This window comes from Bufo gargarizans, chromosome 5 (genome assembly GCF_014858855.1).
Source record: "Bufo gargarizans isolate SCDJY-AF-19 chromosome 5, ASM1485885v1, whole genome shotgun sequence".
Lineage (NCBI taxonomy): Eukaryota > Metazoa > Chordata > Amphibia > Anura > Bufonidae > Bufo > Bufo gargarizans.
In genome coordinates, this window is record NC_058084.1 from 185,484,289 (window position 1) to 185,510,074 (window position 25,786).

Below are 25,786 nucleotides of genomic sequence, written 5' to 3' on the forward strand. Positions count from 1 at the left end.
GCACCAGAATGCATTCCATTCCATTTGGTTGCTCTACCATAGCTGACAGAAAAACACTGTAAGCAGCGTTTTTCTGTCCGCGATGTGATGCGGAGCAAGACGGATCCATCCTGACACACAATGTCAATGGAGACGGATCCGTTTTCTCGGACACAATAGAAAACGGATCCGTCCCCTATTCACTTTCAATGGTGTTCATAACGGATCTGTCATGGCTATGTTAAAGATAATGCAACTGGATCCGTTCATAATGGGTGCAGACAGTTGTATTTTCATGACAGAAGCGTTTTTGCTGATCCATGACAAATCCAGCAAAAAAGCTGGTGTGAAAGTAGCCTAAGGAGCATTTGTCATCATGAACAAACCTATTTAACCAAACATCCTGTCTGTTAAAGTTAATCATGCCAAGCTAAATTATCCCTCTATAGTTGAAATGGGTGGCCCCACTGTAGAGAAATGTGCACTTTACCATATATGCTAATTAGGTGTTTGAAGCACCAAGGGGCAGGCCTAATCCCTCAAAGCACCACTTCACCGCCGCATTTCCCCTTTGCCACTGCACCTCCCCTTGACTGACAGGGCCAGCCGTCCTCAGTGTCATCCTACCTAACCCTGTAATCCCATGCATGTGTCGGTGAATGTTGAATTGACACATGCACATTTCAAATCTCGGAAATCCTTCCCCAATGCTGAGATCAGAACTGCACATGCACCAATGCAACATTCACCCACAGGAATACAGGGCCATGCAGAAAGTCAGTGAAGGTGCCTTGCCCTATCACTCACAGGAAGGGGGGATCGGATGACCATGACAGGCCCTGGTAAAGCCGTGCTTATAGGGGCTAGGCCTGCCCATCGGTGCTCCGTACACTTAATTAGCAACGTGCAGATTTCTCTACAATGGGCCTTCAACTTGAAATAGAGAGGCCTCATTTAATGATCAACAGGTAGTATGCCTGATTTAATAGGGTTGATCAGATGTTCTTTAATTGGATTGTCCCATCTAGACATTCCCGTTCGATAAATTGGCACATAAGACATCCATCCGTGCCCTCCTCGCCATTCCTAGTGGCGTTCACCCTGTTCTTCAGATAGAAGTGGGTTTCAAAAGTGGGAACCGCACCTATTGGACACGTATGTTATCATGCTATGGGCAACCCCTTTAAGAATAAAAATTAGTCATAATATATCCTTTATTTCTACAAAATTCCTAGCAATGTACCATTTCTACATGGTCAAAATGTAAAAAAAAAAAACACATATACAGCCAAACTGCAGTTCTGCTGAGTGTCAGATGATAAGGTGATTGAATCTGTATTACTTTGACAGTGATGTGTGAACTGAACTCACTGTTCTCTCAGTTAGTATCCTGCATGGCTTTTAGAGATAAGGGTATAAAATGGCATGGAAGGGACCTGTGACAAGTCTTTATTAGCCACCAACCAATGAAATCCTAGGTCTGACTGCTGAGAATTCCTTTCCTCTTATCACATTTTTATGCAGCGAAAATGAAAAATACATAACTATAGAGAAGCAGAGAAATTGCACAATGATACATTTGTATTTAAGTGTGACCGCTTGGGTGATTTATAGAAAAATTCCATGAAATTATTTTATGATTTGCATAAAGGCTTCTCTGTGTAAAGCTATTCGAGATTTTTGCAGGAAAAATAAACATAGGAAAACATTATATATGTCACAGAAAATGATCGGACTGAATCCATTGTAGATTGGAATTCTACTCTCCGCGTTGATTGGGACCCTAATGAACACCTTTAGAGAATGTTTAAATTGCAGGGAAAGGCGAAGATTTTTAACATTTCACATTTCACATTTTTGAAAATATTCTCTGAAAGAGATTGAAACATGTAGATGACATAGTGCACATCATCTGATTACTTGTATGTTTTTGAAGTCCGTTTTTGTAGTAATGAAATGTTTTTGGGGGGGTATTTTATGACTACTATATCTATTATTGGTTTTCATTTAGTAAATTTAAACTGTTTTTGCTTTTCTTCATTCAGCAAATACTGAGGTGTCATTTTCATTTGATGTCGGCAATGGTCTAGTCGAGCTGATTGTTTCCACCTCCACTCCACTGAATGATGACCAGTGGCATCGAGTGCGAGCAGAGAGGAATATAAAGGAAGCCAGGCTTCAGGTCGATCAGCTCCCACCACAAATACTCAAGGCTCCTACTCATGGCCACACCAGACTGGAGCTCACCAGTCAGTTTTATGTCGGTAAGAACATTGGTTGGTCACATTACACATGACAAAATGATATATTCATATGAACGACGTTTCTAGATATGACATTTATAGAACTCTTTTACCTGGAGAGCAGAGTTCCTTACAATCTAAATAGGAGGAAAAGATAGGAAAAGATGGTCATGCATGTACTGTGTTACGCTCACAATTAAAGTCAATGGAAATTACATAAACAGCCGGGCTATGGATATGTCATAAATCTCAGGTCAAAATTAACCCTTAAGGCAGTGCTAAACCTATATCTTCTTAATTTACTGCAGTATGGTCATTTCTCATAAGTGACATGAACTCAATGTACTTCTAGTGTGATACTATGTATTACAGAAATTTTATGATTGTGACTTCTGGTCATGCTTAAACACTGCATACTGTTTAATTACACTGTAGATTTTTCATTTTTCATAAAAGATGAGTTTAAAATGTTGATATTATAGAGAAAACAACTAAGGCTACGTTTACATCTGCGTTTTTGCTGGATCCGGCAGAGATCAGCAAAAATGCTTCTGTTAGGATAATACAACTGGCTGCATCCATTATGAACGGATCCAGTTGTATTACCTCTAAAATAGCCATGACGGATCCGTCACTTAAACCATTGTGATGGATCCGATTTCTTTTGTGTACGAGAATACGGATCCGGTGTTCTGTCAGAAAACTATACCTCGTTAGATTCCCTTACCCCAAGTGACTTCCAGGGGTGTGCCAGGGGTGTTTGCCTCCGCGCAAGTGCAGAACCAGGGCATGGGTAAGATAAATTTACAGTGAGCATTGACTCATGGACACGCGCACGGACACCGAGCGTGCGCTTTCAGGGGTAAGAAGATCTGACGGTCTTTTGTCTTGTTAAATCTCCTTACCCCTGAAAGCGCATGCATGGTGTCCGTGCGCGCGTCAATGAGTCAACGCTCACTGTAATTTTACCTTACCCAACCCCTGGTAATGAGCGTGCGCTGAGGCACGCACCCCCGGCACTCCTTGTGCTGTCCGCATCCGTGGCTCTATTCCACGGCCCCGTTAAAAAAATATAGCATGTCCTATTCTTGTCCGTGCTTTATGCGCCCGTTCCGTTTGCCGGCGCACGTTCCGTTCCGCAAATTGCGGAAGGCAACACGGGCGGCTTCCGTTTTTTGCGGATCCGCGGTTTGCAGACCGCAAAAAACGGCATGGTCGTATGCATGAGGCCTTTCATTGTGAGTCATGATGGATCCGTCTTGCTCCATATCACATGCCAGATATGGGGACGCAACCAAACGGAACGGAATACATTCTGGTGCACTCCGTTCAATTTCAGTTTTGTCCCCAATTGACAGGGAATGGATCTCTATGACGGATCTCAATACCGGAAAGGAGAAATGCAGATGTGAAAGTAGCCTAAATAGTTACATTTTACTCACAGTTCAGCCTTGCCCTCTCTGATTCCTTTGCAAATCCTTCCTCAATTTCTCCAATTACAGATCAATCATTATAGCAAGGTACATCACTGAACCGGCAAAGACTTTCCATAAAGTGATATGTGGTGCCATCACATTGTATAAGCTCCATATACTTTACATTCCACTGTTTCCATTGCATCACTTGGCGACAGCGCCAAACCATTTCAGTCCAACTCACCATGAATTCACAGCAAGATGCACATAGAGGATTCTGGCTTCCATACACTGGCTTTACTTACAGTCCCATAAAATCCAACTTGATTCATGTAAGGAGCTCAGTCCCATTACCCGGCAAAGTAACAGACATCAATATGGAACACAGTAGTACCAAATGAACCACTAATGCAAAGCATATAATGCAGAGTGTATACAACTCACATTTTACATAATCTCCAAAAAACTAATAAAAAATCAGGGAGGAATTTTGGCTTCATACATGTGCACCTTTTGGTTTAAATTCTAGGCACGACGTCTACATTTTTAGATACAATACAGGCATTTATCATGATGTGACCTGATAGGCTGATATTTCCTTTATGTTGTATTTGGAACCTGTCTAATGTCGGCGATGACTAAGGGTCAAACTGACCCAAAATGTATAAGCGTCAGCAGTGCTGTGTCATGTTAGATTTTATGGGAACATAAAAATAATTTTTTTAAAAGCTGAGACTTTACTGTTTAGGGATGTCTGATTCCTGCATGTACAGTGCCGTTGTTCTATGTAGCGAAAAAAGGCCTATGTCCCCACCAATAATAGGGTCAGTCATGTTTTAGATTTTCAGCATGACGATATCATTCTTTTCTACAGCCACACAATGTAAGATGCGTATCTAAGACATTGTAATATGTTGTGCTACATTTGATGTCATTTTTTCAGCTTGACAATTCAGCTCCACAAAAAGATAAACCTTCCAGTGCAGAAAATGCAGCAATAATCACAAAATGAATTTTGAAGTTTAGAGCCTCAACTCCTTACCCAAAGATACACAGAGATGAACACAAAACCTCTTAGAACACAAGTCTTTAACAGGATAATGCTCCGCTGCTCTCAGACAAAGCACCACTGCTTTTTCTAAAATGCATTTTGACTAGATAATGCAAATTTATTTTTTAATATGAGTCTCTACCGACATCCCATTGTCATTTTACATTGCCAAATAAAGCATAAACTGTAGTTACTATAGTGAAGAACGCTCTGTGATTTACTTTTGGGACATCTCAGTCTATATTCTGCTTATTTTCCTTATGTGTCATTATTAATATGGAGATGACTTTGTCAGAACTTTCAGTGGATTACAGCACCTTGTGGTGTGTTTAACTATATTTTATATGCACAACGTAGCCTAACTATTCTATCATGTACCAAGTATCTATCATGTACCAAGTATCTATCATGTACCATTACTTGTTATAATTAGATGATGTAAAATACTTTTGTATGAGAAGAGACTGCCCATCGAAGCGACAACTTTCTTCACCGTAAGAGCTCTAAATCTGTGGAATAGTTTAACTCAGGACATGGGTACAGCAAGAACTAAATGACACTAATGCTTATGTGAGGCCGCTTTCACATTCGGTGTTTGGCCAGTGTTTGATCAGTGATTCCCATCAGTGATTGTGAGCCAAAACCAGATGTGGAGGCTACATAGTGAAAAGGTAGTTGTAGATTTGCATCTGTGTTTTTGACCCCCACCCGGTTTTGGCTCATAATCACTAATGAAAATCACTGATTAAAAACTGACTGTGTGAAAAGTGTAGAATTCTGGTTCCCACTCCCCTTCCCTTAATTCACATCCCATTTCTTTAATTAACTTGATGGAGATATGCATTTTTTTAATGGTTCTAACTATATACAATGCTTTCAGAAAGTCTTCAGATCGCTTCCTTTTTTCACATTTTATTATCTTGACACCATGTGCAAAAATGGATTCTGCTCTCAATACCCCATGATATGATAAAGTGAAAACAGAATGTTATAAATCTTTGCTAATTTATTCAAAAATAAAAAATAAAATATTGTGTTGACATAAAAATATTCATACCCTTTACTCAGTGCTTAATTGAAGCCCCTTTGGTTGTGATTGCAGCCTCCAGTCTACTTGGATATTATGCCACTTGGATATGATTGCACACCTGTATTTGGGGATTTTCTGCCATCTTCTATGCAGATTCTCTCAACCTCTGCTCTGGTTGGATGGGGATTGTCAGTAGACAGCCATTTTCAGGTCTCTCCAGAGATGTTTAATTGGGTTCAAGTCAGAGCTCTGGCTGGGCCACTAAAGGACATTCTCAGAATTGTCCCTAAACCACTCCTGTGTGGTCTTGGTTGTGTGCTTAGGGTCATTTTCTTGTTGGAAGTCTGAGGTCCAGAGCTCTCGGGATAGTATTTCATTAAGAATATCACTGCACTTTGCTCCATTCAACTTTCCCTCAACCCTGATCAGTCTCTCTGTCCCAGCTGCTGAAAAAAAAAAACACATAATGTTGCTGCCACCACTATGATTTATTATAGGGATAGTATTGGGCAGGTAATGAGCAGTGACTGGTTTCCTCCAGACATGACTCTTAGAATTGAGGCCAACAAGTTAAATCTTGTTTCTCACAGTCTGTGAGTCCTTTAGGTGCTTTTTGGAAAACTCCAGACAGGTTTTCATGTGTCTTTTACTAAGGAGAGGGATTTTTCTGCCCACTGTGCCATAAAGCCCAAGATAGGTGGAGTGATGCAGTGATGGTTGACCTTTTGGTTAGTTCTCCCCATTTGCACACAGGATCTTTGGGGCTCAGCCAGAGTGCCTATTGAGTTATTGGTCCTCTCCCTTACCAAGGGCCTTCTCTCCCGTTGTTCCAAACTTCTTCCATTTAAGAATTATGAAAGCGACTGTACTCTTGGGAACTTTCAGTGCAGCTGAATTTTTTTTCCCATTCTCCCGATTTGCGCTTTTACACAATCCTGTCTCTGAGCTCTACAGGCAGTTCTTTCCTCCTCATGGCTTTTTTTTAAATCTGATATGCATTGTTGTGAGTGAGGCCTCATATAAACAGGGGTGTGTCTTTCCAAATCATGTCCAGTCAACTGAATTTAACACAGGTGGTCTCCAATTACAGTGTAGAAACATCTCAAAGATGATCAAAAGAAATAGGGGGCAAAAATGATCAAAAGGAAAGAGAGGGACCCCCAGAGCTAAATTTCAAGTGTCATAGCAAAGGGTCTAAATATCTATGTCCATGCAAAATATTCCTTTTTCCTTTTTAATAGATTTGCAAAAATTTCTAAAATTCTGTTTTCACTTTCTTATTATGGGATATTGAGTACAGACTTTTTTTTTTTAGCAGAAGGCTGAAGCATAACAAAATATGCAAAAAAAAAATATATCAAGACTTTCTGAATGCATTGTAACTATGAAATTAATCTAGTAGGGAGTCAGTAGGGCAATGATCCTTGGGATAGCCTCCTATAGTGTTGATCGCAAATTTTTATTGCGAATATCAGCACTTCAAGAATTTGCGAAGATGTAGAATATAGTGCTATATCTTCGTAATCGCGAATCTTCTAGATTTTTTGTTATCAGTAAACCCACTTCTTGCTTGTCGGCCAATAAGAAGGCTGCAATATCTTTGTCTGAGCTCAGCAACATCCCTAGCAACCAACAGGAAAGTTGCCTACCCCTTACTATATAATCACCAGCAGTCATTTTTTGCAGTTCTCAGAGACAGAGCAGTGTCATTGCTGTGCTCTATGCCTTGCTGAGTCATCTGTATACTTATTCAATTACATTATCTTTAACATAGCCAAGACAGTTCTGTCTTGAACACCATTGAAAGTCAATAGACGGGTCCGTTTTCTATTGTGCCAGATTGTGTCATAGAAAACGGATCCGTCCCTATTGACTTACATTGTGTGTCAGAACAGATCAGTTTGGCTCAGTTTCGCTGCAAGCAGCGTTTTGGTGTCCGCCTCCAAAGCGGAATGGAGATGGAACGGAGGCAAACTGATGCATTCTGAGTGGATCATTTTACATTCAGAATGCATTAGGGCAAAACTGATCCGTTTTTGACCGCTTTATTTATGTTCATGATCAGGGTCGAACTGGGGTTCCTGGGGCACACCAGAGGAAATTATTCTTGATGCCCAACCCCTAGATCATCAATAAAGTTTATTAGGTCCCTAGTGGCGATTGATTTGATTCCAAAGGCACCCAAATGTTTTTTTTTTTCTTGATCTACGGGGACCATTATGGTATCAGAGCCTGGGCCCATCGGAAGATCCTCTGGTACTTTGGTAGGTCCGTCTGAACCTGTTCATGAATTTCTGGTTTTGTTGCTCTGTATAGTATTTCACTTATTGGAACAGAAGAAGATGTAATAGTAGCCTGTCCATATATCATCGATCCAATACAGAACTGAAGTACAAGGCCTCATCTATCTCTTGCAATTCCATAAAGATGAAAGAAGTGGCAGCGCCTGTGCATGACCACTGCAACTTTTAAACAGGGGAACACAGGGTTTGCGTTCTTCTAATCAGTGGGGGCCGCAGGAGTTGACCCCCTGCCAATGAGATACTTATCCTCTATCCTGTGGGTAAGTGTTTATAATGAGACAACCCCTTTAGTCAATCAACGAACATAAAGTATGTACAGACCCTTCTCATACCCGTATTTCTATGTCTGTCAGTGTGATGAGTGATTAGGGCAGTTGCCACCAATCACTCAACAAATGAGCAAAGACATCTTAGCTGCGTGATCATTTATGCAGCATAAATAAATAATTCTTGTTTTTTGGCAGTACATGGCCCTCTGTAAATGGGGAGGTGTAGCTGACAAACAATGAAACTGTATAGGGATGAATGATAGTAGTAGCTCTCTTAGCTCATGTAACTTGGCTATGTAAACAGAGAGAAGACATTTTTACACTGAGGTAGGAATGCCCAGGTGACGGTCCATTTGAATGTCCTAGGAGCTAAGAATGACATATTCTTCTCTTATGGTTTCTGTTCATTTCAATAAGCTTAATATGGTAAAATGTGTATTTTTAGAGCAGCTTAAACCTTTTTACTGGAAAAACTGAATAAATAGAAATATGAACCGCTTATTCTAATTTAATGTTTTTCTAATCTTCATGTTTGGTTCTTATTATGTTTTGTCCTTTTTCTAGACTCTGAGTATAGGCAGATAGATATAATAAGATATTAATAGAAAATGATAGGGATTATGTTGCATTCCAGAATTCCAAACCCACTGTTTAAAAAGGTCTCAGTATTTCTCATGGTAAGGCACCATACACTGGCCATATGTGTCCCAGGTTCAGATGATGTTAGCATACTAACATAGTAATATTACTAAGGTGCCTGTCTGCTGAGGGCTTATAATTGAAGCAAGTGTAGATTTTTTTTAACTGGTAATAAATGACTGCAGCAGGGAAGGGATTAGAAGAAGGATCAAATCAATGCCCACTGATTTTTGCCGGAATTGGCAGCAAAGAATACAGAGGTTATTTTGCACTCATTTCATCCTAACATGTCCTATGTTTGCCAGGCACGGCTAGTAACATCTGGACTTCTTATGAAAGAGACACCCATACTCATTTTGAAATCAAAATGCAGCAGCGCTTCTTGTCATTTTTATGATAGTTACAAATTAACGAGTCCCTTCTGGTGGCAACACAAGCAATAAAGATTCATTTTTTAATACATGATAAGCAACAGATTTTACTTGTATTACATTTTTAAACACTTACTGTGCATTTTCCTAACATACAGTAATTATTTGTCCACATGCCCTAGTAGAGTATATTAATATTACAGAAGATGGTGCACAGCACTAGAGGAGCAGGCAGTGAACACCAATTTACTTTAAAGGGGTTGTCCAGCTAAATAAAACGTTGAAATTGATTATACTTTCTATTATACTTTCAACATGATAACCTGTCCCTATGTCCCATTAATAGTGCCGATTCTGCTGCACTTCCACAGAAAGGGAGCCCATTCGTGTCTTTCCATGCCATCAAGTGACTAGTGATGTGCTTCAAGGTGGCTGACTGTGTGGCTCAATGCAATAGCTAAGCCAGCCCCTTTCTCCATTATGGCTGTTGCAGAGACTGGACGGAGGAAACCAATCCGGCACTGTTAGTGGGACATTACGACTGATCATGTTGAAAGTATATTAGATAGTGTCATCAATTTTAACGCATTAAGCAATCTATTCTCATTATCTGGCTGAATAACTCCTTTAATGAACACAGGGTCTCTGAAGGTGAAATGTGATTTATCAGCATTTTTCGCCTGTAACTTATGATTTTGAAATAGGTTGTAAAAAATGGATATATCTATGTCCTTGTACAGTAAAAGTCCAGAGAAGATACTTCTTGGTAACCAAGCCTAAGGCCCGTTTCACACTGCCGTTAGAGCATTCTGGCAGGCTCTTCAGGCATAGAATGTAGCACAAATTCACTCAGGTTAAGATATGCAATATTGAATATAGATTTTATTACGCAATTTCACATCGAAAGTTCACGATCCAGTCATATACCAAATGCTGCAGGCCGCTGCCTAGCTGCCAGGTCTCTTCCTTTTTTCCATTACAGTATACTTCAGGCATAGAATGACAGGAATTGGCTGGAATAAAACACTGCGGTATTTGTCTGGCTGATTCTCTGCATATTTGCCAGATTTCTGACAGATCTCCCCCAGACCCCATTATAGTTAATGGGGCTGGACCGCATTCGACAGTGTCCAGCAGTGACTGATCCCGCAGGCTGATCCCGAACTAGCCTAACAGTAAAAAATCACAATATTATTTGACAAAACTGAACTACAGTACCCCTCCAGTGAACCAATAGAGCTATGTGTTATAAATTAATCAAAGGGAAATGGCAAATGCAAATAGATCTTCTCCTGGTTCTGCAGTCTCCTTCTACACACCAGAAACATACAGATAGATTGATTTGGAATTTAGATTGTGAACCCCAATGGAGAAAGGGCTCAATCAATAAATACAATTAATAACTTCGGTTCTACATATAGTAAGTGTAAGGCTGAAGATAGACATCTGTACATCCAGTTCAGCCTGTTATCCTACAAGTTGATCAGGAGGAATGCAAAAAACCTTGTGCGGTAGAAGCCAATTTTCCTCATTTTCTCTTAGCAATGACTGTTTCTTTCAGAAACTTTCTGAAAATATTGCAGGTGAGTAGGTTTCATGGTCTACATACTTTACTGTACACCTAGGCCAAATTCTGCTGGCCTCTATTAAAACTGTTAAGTAATGTCATTATAGCCACAGATCCTGGGTCAACAGATCCGACATACAGTATGAGTATTTCTAGAATGGATGAACAATTTTTAGAAATATATTTTTTCCATACCACTTTGAATATCCATCTACAAGACAGGAAAAAAATCACAATATTCATTCATTTGCTTGAATGTTCAGCTTGAAAGAAAAAGGAACATTATGTAAATTGTGTAATGTTTTTCATATAAGAACCAATTACAATGGTGCTAAGTGACTGAATGGGCCATGGTGAAGAATTCATTCGATTACATCCCATAACCACACTTAGTAAATAAGATGGATTCCTCTAATTCAAATGTAACGTTCAGAGGACGGTATTCTGTTTTATGGATAGTCATTGTAATAAAGTAGAAGTTCAGGAACAGTGAAGGTCTCAAGCCTTGTCCTTTCTACTACAGTACATCAACGTAATAGGACAGCTCAAAACAAAATGCATTCAATCATATATCTAATATTCCAGTATATAATTTCATATGGCTTTTTTTTTGTTGTGTAAGGTTACAAGGTATACGCTCTTTATTGTCACACAGTTTACTTATTGTCATTTAAATGATTATAGTTAGGTAAAAAATCTAATGCTATAAAATGTTGAATAAATTAAAACAGCGAATAAAACATAACTTGACTGGTAGACTGCTCTACTCAAGATTCCATCCTTTTTTATAAATAAATGGCCACTAGTACACTTTACACTGGGTGGGCACATATGCTTATAACCTATAAATCTCTGATACTGATTATATTTAATACCTTACAAAAGTATCTAGGCGTGTACCACTAACAGTTTTTTGTAAAAGGGCACCTCTGTTTTTTTCAGTTTCTTCACCCATTTCCATGCAATATCTCGAGTATGTGTAAATATAATGATGGACTGCTATGATTTGGGCGAACCACAATATTATTTTGAGAGTTTTGCCACTTGAGAGAATTAGCTTCTAATGGGGTTGTCTTCAGATGGACCTTCAGGACGGATTAATGGTTTGAGAACCTGGACCCACTGTAGAATCCCCTAGTACACAACTGGACCAGTAGCACCCATTGATGATTTGAGAACCTGAACCCACCATATATTCATTTAGTATACAACTGCCCCAGTAGGACCCATTAATGGTTTGAGAACCGGGCCCAACCATAGAACCCCCTAGCATGCAACTAGGGCCAGTCTGACTCTATGTAGACCTAGGCAAGGCTACATAGCTAGACAAGCCTGCATTTTGTAAAACTTATAAGCTGGGTAAAAACCTATTCAAGATCTCTAATGATGGCCATTAGTCAGATTGGGAAGAAGATATCGCTAACCTGGGCTTATGATGAAACATTTCTAAAGAATTGTTACTATATATATATATTTATTTTTTCAAAATTTTTTTTTTACACAGTAGAAGATGAAGACAAAAATACTATGCTATGACAAAAAATAATGCATGTAAAATTGTTACTATTTCATAAGTAGTAGTGTTGAGTGAAGCGAGCTTCGAATGCATAATCCGAAGTTGCTATGTTAAAACTTCGAAATAATATTGTATGGAGATTCATCTCCGTACAGTATTAGAATGTATGGGCTCTGATGAGCCGAAGTTAGTTATTCACAAAGTCGCACGTGACTTCGTTGAATGACTTCGGTAAATAACGGGGTTGTATATGATTTTCATATTGATGGCCTTTCCTCAGGATAGACCATCGATATCTGATTGTGGGGGAGTCTGACTCTTAGCACCCATGCCAATTCGCTGTTTAAAGAGGCCATGGTGCTCCAGTGAGTGATGTGGCCTCTTCCTAGGCCAGTGACATTGCGCTCATCGGTCACATGATCTAGGTTCGGCCCAGTCCCATTCAAGTGAATGGGGCTGAGCTGCAACACCAAGCACAGCTGCTATCCAATGGACGGCACTGTGCTTGGTAAGCAGCGGGGAGGCCACAGTGCTCACTGGAGCACCGTGACCTTCTCAAACAGTTCATCAGGGGGTGTCAGAAGTAGGACACTTGCCGATCTGATATCGATGACCTTCCCTTCCCAGACAACCCCTTTAAATATAATTATAGATAGAAATGTAACTTACATGCAACCTATGCAAACACTTGATAGACACGAGAAAACAATTTTTTCAAGATCTGACTTTAGAAGATTGGTATGAACACATAGGCAGCCTAATCAGTTAGGCAGAAAACATTGATTAAAAGTGACATGGTCTGGCTCAAATCTTCATTTTCTTATAGATGGTCATTAACAGTGTTGCCTTCCTTGCATTTGCAGGTGCTGCTGGAGATCAGAAAGGATTTCTAGGTTGCATTCGTGCTTTAAGAGTGAATGGCATTCCATTAGACTTGGAAGAGAGAGCAAAGGCTACCCAAGGTGTAAAGCCTGGCTGTTCGGGACACTGTACCAGCTTCAAAAACCTCTGTAGAAATGGTGGCACATGTAACGAACTATACAAGGGTTACAAATGTGATTGTTCCAGGACTGCTTATGATGGGAGCAACTGTATAAACGGTAAGAAATGAATATCTATTCCAGAATATATTATAATGATCTAATTATCATTCTGTAGTTTCTGCTTGGCTCTGTGTGTAATGGAGCATCTCTTAATCTTGTGTTCATATCAATGGACTTAGAGGTCACAGATTTATATGCTTTTCCAACATACATTAACCTTTTTACTGCCATATTTATCTGATAATTTTACACCTCTGGTGCCTAAGACATTTTGCACATCTGAATATAGTCATGTGAACAAAACATTTAATGGATTGTAATTATGGTATTGTTTTCATATACAGCATGAGGGTGTTTTCTATTTTCTAAAGTTTTCAGTGGGGGAGGAGGCTTATTCCTATAGTATAGCAAGTGTTACAAGATCTGGGAACCCTAGAGAAAAACAGATGGAAGAGGTTAAAAGCAATGTAGCCTGAAGTCAGCTTTTACAATACACGAGAACCACTGCCACATCCTTCTGCCATTACTGAGTATAATTTAGGTTGTGCAGTTTTCCATTAAGATCACTGGACTACTTACCAGTCCATCCGTCTTTGTATGAGTTTAATTAGAGTGACAAATAATCTTTGTTTTGGTCTAAATAACTATACATACCATACACCAAGAGGTTTATAGACATGGAGGGCCATTTATTAACCAGAAATATACCTAAATTGGGTGTATTTCTGATGCAGATTGTGAATTTTCCCCACTCACGTCAGGTCTAACAAAGTGGCCGTGGGAACAGGCCGTTATGCTCGTATCATTTACCATTTTCTAGGCCTTGTTTAGATTTAGAAAATGGTCTAAATGTAAGGCAACAAGGAAGTTGTCTTACATTTAGAAGCGGTGATGGATCTTCCCAAGTTATGTAGAGGCCTAGAAAAAAGCCATCTTACTGACCTAATTGCGATTTTATAGTTTTCCAAGGCTTAAATGTGCAATTTCAAGACATTAACAATTACAATGAAATCCCAGCCTATCTATAAACCATTTACCTTGAGACTATGGTATTCTTTAAGATATTACCGGTACATTGATGAGCCAGATATGTGTGGTCAGAAATTAACTGCTAGTTCTACTCACAAATTTTGGGTGTAGATGGGTAAGAATGAAACATAAAAAATACCACCTCATTAAAAATCTATACCACATGTATGAGTTATGTGATCATCTCCATAAAGCCTGAGGCAGTACTATACTTGATATAGAATTGATATAAGGTGCTATACTATATCATATACACATCTAACTAATGATGTATATTATTGTCAGTTTGACCCAGGGAGTGTTAAATACACTGAACAAATATATAAGCGAAACACTTTCGGTTTTGCTCCCATTTTGCATGAGCTGAACTCAAAGATCTGAAACATTTTCTATATACACAAAAGACCCATTACTCTCAAATATTGTTGACAAATTTGTCTAAATCTGTGTTAGTGAGCACTTCTCCTTTGCCGAGATAATCCATCCCACCTCACGGGTGTGGCATATCAAGGTGCTGATTAGACAGCATGAATATTGCACAGGTGTGCTTTAGACTGCCCACAATAAAAGGCCACTCTAAAATTTGCACAGTTTTGCCTTATTAGGGGGGGGTCAGAAAACCAGTCAGTATCTGGTGTGGCCACCATTTGCCTCACGCAGTGCAACACATCTCCGTCGCATAGAGTTGATCAGGTTGTTGATTGTGGCCTGTGGAATGTTGGTCCACTCCTCTTCAATAGCTGTCGGATACGCCGAACACGCTGTAGTATACGCCGATCCAGAGCATCCCAAACATGCTCAATAGGTGACATGTCCGGTGAGTATGCTGGCCATGCAAGAACTGTGATGTTTTCAGCTTCCAGGAATTGTGTACAGATCCTTGCAATATGGGGCCATGCATTATCATGCTGCAACATGAGGTGATGGTCGTGGATGAATGGAACAACAATGGGCCTCAGGATCTCATCACGGTATCTGTGTGCATTCCAAATGCCATCAATAAAATGCACCTGTGTTCGTTGTCCATAACATACGTCTGCCCATACCATAACCCCACCTCCACCATGGGCCACTAGATCCACAACATTGACGTCAGCAAACCGCTCACCCACATGATGCCACACACACTGTCTGCCATCTGCCCTGAACAGTGAAAAAAACTGTGTTCATCCGTGAACAGAACGCCTCACCAAAGTACAAAACACCATTGAATGTGAGCATTTGCCCACTCAAGTCGGTTACGACGACGAACTGCAGTCAGGTCCAGACCCCGATGAGGACGACAAGCATGCAGATGAGCTTCCCTGAGACGGTTTCTGACAGTTTGTGCAGAAATTCTTTGGCTATGGAAACCGATTGTTGCTGCAGCTGTCCGGGTGGCTGGTCTCAGATGATCATGGAGGTGAACATGCTGGATGTGGAGGTCCTGGGCTGGTGTAGTTACACGTGATCTGCGGTTGTGAGGCTGGTTGGATGTGCTGCTAAATTCTCTGAAATGCCTTTAGAGACGGCTTATGGTAGAGAAATGAACATTCATTGCACGGGCAACAGCTCTGGTAGACATTCCTGCAGTCAGCATGCCAATTGCACGCTCCCTCAAACGTTGCAACATCTGTGGCATTGTGCTGTGTGATCAAACTCCACATTTCAGAGTGGTCCTTTTATTGTAGGAAGTCTAATGCACACCTGTGCAATATGCATGCTGTCTAATCAGCACCTTGATATGCCACACCTGTGAGGTGGGATGGATTATCTCGGCAAAGGAGACGTGCTCACTAACACAGATTTAGAAAGATTTGTCAACAATATTTGAGAGTAATGGGGTTTTTGTGTATGTAGAAAATGTTTCAGATCTTTGAGTTCAGCTCATACAAAATGGGAACAAAACCCCAAAGTGTTGCGTTTTATATTTTTGTTCAGTGTAATTAATATAGTAGTCTGGGACCTCATTATACTAGATAAAATAAAACTTAACTTTTACTTACCGTAATTATTTTAAATTATTTCTAACATTGATACAAAAAAAGATAGCCCTAGCTATCTGAATCTTTATTTAACCTGGACTACTGAATATTTTGAGCACCTTTTGTATCAATGTTAGACTTTTTAAATAATTAAGTAAAAGTTAAGTTTTATATTATCTAGTATAAGGAGGTCCCAGACCACTGTATTAAAGGTGCTATGCTACCAGCTGTTACTATAATTCAGCGCATGCCACGTTACCTCAAAATGCCTGCAACGCTTTAAGTATTTAAGCATGCTTTACCAAAGCTTTTGCAGTTTTGTGATTGGCATGCTCGCTATAAATTTAAGTTAGTGCCATAAGGTTGTGCTTCAAATGTTTTCTTCAGGGAATATTGAAGATGTTCTTTTCTTCTTTAATGGCTTTTGTCAATTATATAGATTTTTACATTGTGTTCTTAGAGGTAAATGGAACCAGTGGGACTCATATTTGTTCAGGAGAAAACAAAGCAATATCAAAAATGAACATAAATTCGGAGCCCAGCAGTATATTAATGACACTGCAGCCCTGGTGAGATTAATAAGGTCCATTATAATCAGAGGAATACAATGAGTGTAAATTGTAAATTATTATGAAAAAGGGAAAAGTTACATTGAGATATAAGTAATAAAAATAAAGTAGATCAAAGAAATAAGATATCTTGGGTAGGTTTATCCGCAGTCCTCAGGAAGACCACAAATAACATATAATCTTAGCTTATATGTCTTACATATTTCATTGCTACAATTGAATGGCTGTATGTAAATGGTGAATGTGATGAGTCATCAATCTCATGTGATGGAAGAAGTTAGTATAAATAAAAGATTAGAAAATCACTATAAAAGTTACTAACCTGTAGTTAGTTTAGAAAAAAGACAACTGAGGGGAGATCTAATAACTATGTATAAATATATCAGGGGTCAGTACAGAGATCTCTCCCATCATCTATTTATACCCAGAACTGTGACGAGGGGACATCCTCTGCGTCTGGAGGAAAGAATGTTTCTACACAAACTTAGAAGAGGATTCTTTACGGTAAGAGCAGTGAGACTATGGAACTCTCTGCCTGAGGAAGTGGTGATGGTGAATTCACTAAAAGTTCAAGAGGGGCCTAGATGTTTTTCTGGAGTGTAATTACAGGTTATAGTTACTCGATTTCTGGAGAAGGGTCTTACCTAATTGGAGTCAGGAAGGAATTATTTTCCCCCTTAAAGTGAGGAAAATTGGCTTCTAACTCACAGAGATTTTTTGCCTTCCTCTGGATCAACTGAACTAGATGGATGGATGTCTTTTTTTGGCCTAACAAACTATGTTACTATGTTATGTATCAGGTGATGGCAAGTGTGGGCCTTGGTCCTATCACTGTTGTAGCAGACCTAGCAGAGCTTCCATACATGTAGTTGAAGTTGAGTTTGGTATTACAGTTCTGACCCATTCAAGCAAATAGGGATGAGTTTGGGACATAGCAGTATGTATGGAAGCATGACTGTCTGGTATTAATGTGAAGGAGCCACCCTACTTTAATAAGCATTGTGGCCCCTTCACTCTGCGGATTGGTGGGGATGCAGACTTTGGAATCCCAAGATAAACCATCAATGAAAATTCCTGAAAAATATAAGTTATAGAAGTTATGAAAAATTTGATTCAGCTGCTTCGCTGAATTTCACAAAGCAATTTTATTAGTGACGAATGACTTCATCACAAAGTGCATTTCTTTTGCATATAGAGGCGCAATGATGGGGAACAGCGATCAAGCCGCACCACCCCATTGAACCCCTCAGATGCCACATTCATCGCTGAGGCTACAATTTTTGCCTTTCAGGGGTTAATAAATATATACTCACATTGTCCATTTGTCCGTGTAGAGGCCATCACAGCCATCTTGAATGAGGACACTGCACAAAATCTCATGCGGTAATATGATGACATCATCACGCTGCCGGGAGTGGTGACATCCTCTCACCCGGTCAGCTCTCTGTAGTGGTGACCTCATATGTCACCCCACAAGATTTGGCACAGTTTCTGCAATAAAGATGGCCTTGACAGTCTCTTCACAAGCAAATGGTTGAGATTTTTTTTTTTTTAACACCATTTCAGGAAAAATATATTTGTTACCACGAAGCGTGAGGAAATCCGGCCTTACGGCAAAACAGGATTTTTCCTGAAACTCGGATCAAAGTCAATTCGTTTGGCTTCGATTTGCTCAACGCTAGTTAAAGTTTTCTACCTCGCGATATTTTTTTTTGCCTTCCTCTGGATAAACTTGCAGGATAACCGGCTGAACTGGATGGACGGATGTTCTGGCTATGTAAATTTATGCACAACTTTATGTAACTTTTGAAATCCTTTTAATTGTGATTTAAGTTTGTATGTGATCATTTTAATATGCAAAATAAGAGAAATATGACTAGAAGAAGAATGTTAAGCTGTTTAGGACTGAAACAAGACCAACTCAACAACCTTGTCAGTCCAAGATGCCAATATATTTTTCAGTTATGACCATAGACTCTAGTTTTGGGCTACCTGTCAAATTCTTTGGGATTAAAGGGGTTTCCAAGATTTTAAGAAATAGAATAAAATAAGAAACTAATCACTATTCCATGTTAAATCTCCACCTCTCCAGCAACACTGCTAGAGTGGTCTTTGGTAGAGTCCTATATTGATGATGTCACACACATCATTCATGGCACCGCTAAGGCCAGTGATTGCCTGCAGTTATCACATTAATGATGTACTGTTCATGTTGTCCTTTCCTCAGACGGCAGGGTTTTTAATGGGTATGTAATAGTAATTTTTATATTCTTATACATTTTCTTAAAATCCAAGGAACTAATTTAATCCCAAAGAATTTGACAGGTAGTTCTAAACTGAAAACACACCACGTTTAAAACACACCACGTCAGCACATGTCTCATGCTTTTTCATATGCCAAAGCTTCCAAAAATTGTCCCTTATCAGGGGTAGATGGTGTTTAGACACACACAGTGTTATAAGATTAAAAATAAAAAAGTGTCTTTGGGGAAAGTGATGGATGAGAAGTGACATGGTGGCATGATGCAGGTCACAGCAGCAGGCGTACAGAACGTGATGGTAGTTAGGCAGTCAGACAGACAGGAACAGTGGCAAGATTGGCCATCGGCAAGAAGCCGATGAGTATTCATCACAATCAGTCTGAGCTTTGAGAAAATGTCGGGATTGATTTAGTAAGGATGTATGTATGCTGTTTAATAAAATCGACATCCCCCCAAAAAATGTGGAGACTGTATACATGTAAAAAGACAATTGAGGCATTAGTAGCATGATGCATGTCACCACAGCAGCTATACAGAACGTGATGGTAGGCCCACAGACAGCAACAGTGGCAAGATGCAGTAATCACGTATATATGCTGCTTGAAGAAGTTAAAATCCCCCCGTGTGGAAACTGAATACACATAAACTGATGATTGAGAGGCATTAGCGGCATGATGCAGGCCGCAGCATGCAGCACATACATTTATGCTGTTTCAAGAAATGTAACCCTCCCAAAATTTTTTTTACTTTTAATCGTGTTGAAACTGAATACATACAGACGATTGAGAGGCATCAGTGGCATGATGCAGGCCACAACATTTAGCACGTACATTTATGATGCTTAAAGAAATGTAGCCTCCCGCCCAAAACAGTTTTTAAATTTCAACCATGAGGAAACTGAATATATGTAAACTGTGGATTTAGAGGCATGAATAGTAGGGATGAGCGAATCGACTTTGGATGAAACATCCAAAGTCGATTCGCATAAAACTTTGTTCTAATACTGTACGGATCAGGAGTATTAGAACAAAGTTTTATGCAAATCGACTTCGGATGTTTCATCCGAAGACGCTTTGCTCATCTCTAATTAGTAGCATGATGCAGGCCACAGCAGCCATACAGAATATGATGCTGTCTGTCTGCCTACCAACAGTGGCAAGATGGGGCACCACCAGCAAGGCGAAGTCTATTCATCCAGAATCAGCTGGAGCTGTGAGAAAATGGCACTGATGCAGTACTGATATATGTATACTGCTTAATTAAATTGAACCCCCCCCCCCCCCCTAAAAAAAAATGTTTCAATTTCAACCGTGTGGGAAGATGGGGCACTGCCAGCAAGGCTAGATCTATTCATCAGAATCAGCCTGAGCTGTGAGATTGGACACACCTTCTCATTCAAAGAGTTTTCTTTATTTTCATGACTATGAAAATTGTAGATTCACACTGAAGGAATCAAAACTATGAATTAACACATGTGGAATTTTATACATAACAAAAAAGTGTGAAACAACTGAAAATATGTCATATTCTAGGTTCTTCAAAGTAGCCACCTTTTGCTTTGATTACTGCTTTGCACACTCTTGGCATTCTCTTGATGAGCTTCAAGAGGTAGTCACCTGAAATGGTTTTCACTTCACAGGTGTGCCCTGTCAGGTTTAATAAGTGGGATTTCTTGCCTTATAAATGGGGTTGGGACCATCAGTTGCGTTGTGGAGAAGTCAGGTGGATACACAGCTGATAGTCCTACTGAATAGACTGTTAGAATTTGTATTATAGCAAGAAAAAAGCAGCTAAGTAAAGAAAAACGAGTGGCCATCATTACTTTAAGAAATGAAGGTCAGTCAGTCCGAAAAATTGGGAAAACTTTGAAAGTGTCCCCAAGTGCAGTCACAAAAACCATCAAGCGCTACAAAGAAACTGGCTCACATGCGGACCGCCCCAGGAAAGGAAGACCAAGAGTCACCTCTGCTACGGAGGATAAGTTCATCCGAGTCACCAGCCTCAGAAATCGCAGGTTAACAGCAGCTCAGATTAGAGACCAGGTCAATGCCACACAGAGTTCTAGCAGCAGACACATCTCTAGAACAACTGTTAAGAGGAGACTGTGTGAATCAGGCCTTCATGGTAGAATATCTGCTAGGAAACCACTGCTAAGGACAGGCAACAAGCAGAAGAGACTTGTTTGGGCTAAAGAACACAAGGAATGGACATTAGACCAGTGGAAATCTGTGCTTTGGTCTGATGAGTCCAAATTTGAGATCTTTGGTTCCAACCACCGTGTCTTTGTGCGACGCAGAAAAGGTGAACGGATGGACTCTACATGCCTGGTTCCCACCGTGAAGCATGGAGGAGGAGGTGTGATGGTGTGGGGGTGCTTTGCTGGTGACACTGTTGGGGATTTATTCAAAATTGAAGGCATACTGAACCAGCATGGCTACCACAGCATCTTGCAGCGGCATGCTATTCCATCCGGTTTGCGTTTAGTTGGACCATTATTTATTTTTCAACAGGACAATGACCCCAAACACACCTCCAGGCTGTGTAAGGGCTATTTGACCATGAAGGAGAGTGATGGGGTGCTGCGCCAGATGACCAATCGAGCAGAGTGAAGGCAAAAGGGCCAACAAGTGCTAAGCATCTCTGGGAACTCCTTCAAGGCTGTTGGGAGACCATTTCAGGTGACTACCTTTTGAAGCTCATCAAGAGAATGCCAAGATTGTGCAAAGCAGTAATCAAAGCAAAAGGTGGCTACTTTGAAGAACCTAGAATATGACATATTTTCAGTTGTTTCACACTTTTTTGTTATGTATATAATTCCACATGTGTTCATTTATAGTTTTGATGCCTTCAGTGTGAATCTACAATTTTCATAGTCATGAAAATAAAGAAAACTCTTTGAATCAGAAGGTGTGTCCAAACTTTTGGTCTGTACTGTACGTATGGTGCTTAATTAAATTGAACCCCCCCCCCCCCAAAAAAAAATTACATTTCAACCGTAATTTGCTTTTTCACTCTGCTTGACTCCCTAAGATCATTTTCCTGGCAGACACTGTAACACCCAACCAACCTCATTTATAGCCCAACACAGAATGGCGTTCTGCTCGTTCTGCTAGGGCACCTCCCTGCCTGCTGCAGCACTGACTGGCTCATCCAGGCTGTCCTTCAGCCTGGGAGCCAATCAGTGCAAGCCCTCCCCATTCCTAGTGCTTTTTTCCTGCTGACATGTGTAATAATGTGGATTTATCCTAAACTAATCTGAAAAGATTTGGGTTCATCTGCCGTCCAAAAAAAAGTTCAGACCGAAACCATCCTGCTCAAAGTTTAACCTGGTTCCGCTGGTCCCGCAAAGCTTGGACCGAACACAGTCCTGCTCAAAGTTCAGACCGAACCTGCTCACGCTTAAATGGAACGATATTGAATCATAGCCTAGCACAATCATTACAAGCACAGCAATAAGAAAATAACAAAAGCTTTATTCAACTAATTTTACATCATGAAGGGTGAATGAGACCCTTCATTTTGTCATTCGTAATTTCTTCATGCGCCGTAAATATTGTATTCTAATATTCCTTTGTTCTCTATTGTAGCTGTTGGTGGATATTTTGAGGAAGGTACCTGGCTGAAATATAGTTTCCACACAGCATCTACTTCAGCAGTCGTCAGTCCAAAAGATGTATTTGTTGTTCAACAGTCATCAGCCTCAGATATTTCTTTAGCAAAAGAAGAGCTGCTTTTTAGCTTCAGCACTACCAAGACACCTTGTATCCTTGTGTATGTCAGTTCATATTCCCAGGACTATATGGCGGTGCTCTTGAAGCCACCTGGTAAGCATTAAAAATGAACTTTCCTTCATAGACGGAACCATAGACTTTCTAATGAGTCTGTCTCACCTCCGGCTCTTGCAGTGATAAGAGGATGCTATGTAAGCACTTCTCCCTCCTTGTTCTAGGACCCCCCACAGATCAAAACTTTTTATATGTTACTATCTCATATGAAATGTTTTCCTAAAGTAACCACTGTTTGCAAATAAAGGGATAGGACCAACCTGTGCTTGGTCTCACATGTCTCCAGCGGGCTCTAAGATAAGAGTTAAAACAATATACTATTGAGCTCTACAATCCCAATAACAGCTCACCTGTCTACAGGGTGTGGAATGTTTATTACAATTAATGGGATTCCAGTCTTTGCGACCTTTGCCTGATCACAAGAACAAAAGAACCAAGGCACCTTCAGCGGCTTTCCTGCACACAGGTGGTCCTGGTCACCTGCTGGACAGTAAGCAGTAGCACAGACCCATTCAAGTAAATGGGACTCTTCTGTAGTTCCCAGCACAGATAGCCGTTGGGAGCATGAACTAGCACTGCTGTTAGTCCCTGCTGAGGTTTGTAGAAGTCCCAGAACCATATTTGGAAATTGACGGCATACAGTAGTGATATGTCATCACTTTTAATTTCCAGAGTGCTTTGGCCTGTCATATTGCTGACTTTGTCCCATGTGTTATGATTTCTCCAATGGTAGCATATACCATTGGAAACTGTTGTTATTATTATTAATGATTGATGTATTCCGTTTACTGGGTACTTAAAGATGACCTTTCACCAGTCCTGACATGCCTATTTTAATAGCTTCAACTGGTTACCACCCCTCTGTACCCTAACTGCAGACTGCTAGCAATTCATTCATAACTTCTAGTAGAAATAATAAAGGAATGGCACAACATACAGACATAAGAATAGATGTTCCAGAATCATTATTACATGGGGAATGCATGAAGCTATTAAAACAAGCATGTCAGGAGTGGTGAAAGGTCCTCTTTAACATCATGCAAAAAATAATAGAATCTACTCAATAATGCTTTCTCGCTTTCCGTTTTTACTTTTTTAGGTATCTTACAAATTCGGTACAATTTGGGAGGCACCAAAGAGCCTTTTATTGTTGATATCACTGATCATAAAAATTTGGCTAACGGGCAACCACACAATGTCAATATCACCCGAGCTGGAAGGAACATCATATTCCAGGTATAAAATACTCCTTACAGCCAACAACACCATTTCAAATTGTAAAAATACCAATAGTTTTTATAGTATTTGCAGTTATTCAAGGCATCTGTATGTGCACTGATTATTTATTTATTTTTTAAATGGGAGCAATGCTGTTAGATCCTCCTTTACACACACTTTTTTCTATGTTGTTAAACACCATTATTTTTTTCATATGCTTTTTTACAAGTGCTTTATGTATTTTGCTACATTTTTCAAGGCTGAACATAACTGGTATCTACTGGTTTACATTTCCATTAGAAGCTCCATTAGGATCCTCCTTCAGAAATTCCTTAATGCTGCACTATTCTATCCATCAAAATGATGGACACCATGAAGGAAACTTGACAGGTCCATTTTAAGTCAAAGGTGCCCATCATTGACTGGATGCAGCACTGTTATTTCAATTTTTCTGCTCCTGTGATGGAGCAGAAATGGAAATTGTTAATAGAAGTGTGAACACAGCCTTACTATGACTTTATTTGTGTAAAATTATGCGATTAATGAAGTCTTTCTTTTATAAGATTAACTTGGGGTATATCATAGGTGCATTGCAGAATTTGTAATTAGTCCATTGATCTTTATATGAAAGAACTCTATAAAGAGCTTATAGTTTGTTCCCTACCTTTGGTTAGCCTCCTTTACCATTCCCCAAGATCGCCCAAGCTCATTATACTTCTCTTATCACAGGAAATAATGCAACCTAACAGACCTAAAACAAGGAATAATGGGAAGGAATTTCTCAAGCCTTAGACCCTGGAATTCTGACTTCAAAGGGTCACAAAATAAATCTTTGTGACTTTTTGGGCTTATTTTTGCAAACATTTTGCCACAAGTTGTATTTTTTACACCACTTACTCCAGTTTTGAAAAGTTGGTGGGACAGTGGGCACAATTAGTCTGTTGAGCTGATTTAAGCCAGGTCTATCAACTGCAACTTTTTTTTAAAGTCATAAAAATTGTTACAATCTTACTCCAGTAAAGAGGTGGTATACAAAGTTGAGGGACATCTCAAGAGTACCATCTCGGCTGTCACCAGGACAATTACTACTAAACCAGGCACAATGGGGGGAATTTATCATTTCCCCCCCCCCCTCCCCCCCCCACACATCAGTTTTCTGGCGTAAAAAGTTGCAAACATGAAGGGACCTTTATGAAGACTGGTGTCCCTATACACCAGTCTTTATTCCTGCCAGTTTCTGGGGTAAGTTATAGTAAATCTGGTGGGCTGAGTTAATTCTGCTTCTTTTCTTACGACTTTAGTGGCAAGAAGCTTCAAAAGTTGCAAATTTAAAGTGCGCCATAATTTGCGACTTATTGATGTCACCATTGTGGCATAAAGACAATATTTATTTTCTTTTGCATCAGTTTTCTGGGGCAAAAGAAGACTGACATCTACAGCAGCTCTCAGCTGGGATAGATTTTACTTTAGGCACATAGACTGCCAGAGGATGTTCCTAACTTATGACTCTTCATAAATTAGGCGCATCCTCTGG

The 25,786-nt window shown here is 39.9% G+C and overlaps 1 protein-coding gene across 1 annotated transcript in view; it reads left to right on the plus strand.

Annotated features, from left to right (window-relative positions):
- CNTNAP2 (contactin associated protein 2) overlaps window positions 1–25,786 on the plus strand; it is a 2,163,381-nt gene that overhangs the window by 2,039,064 nt on the left and 98,531 nt on the right. Inside the window, exons 18-21 of the mRNA XM_044295439.1 lie at window positions 2,025–2,243; window positions 13,247–13,483; window positions 22,837–23,073; window positions 24,134–24,270. Of these exons, the coding sequence (XP_044151374.1) occupies window positions 2,025–2,243; window positions 13,247–13,483; window positions 22,837–23,073; window positions 24,134–24,270 (830 nt within the window). The remainder of the gene's footprint in view (window positions 1–2,024; window positions 2,244–13,246; window positions 13,484–22,836; window positions 23,074–24,133; window positions 24,271–25,786) is intronic.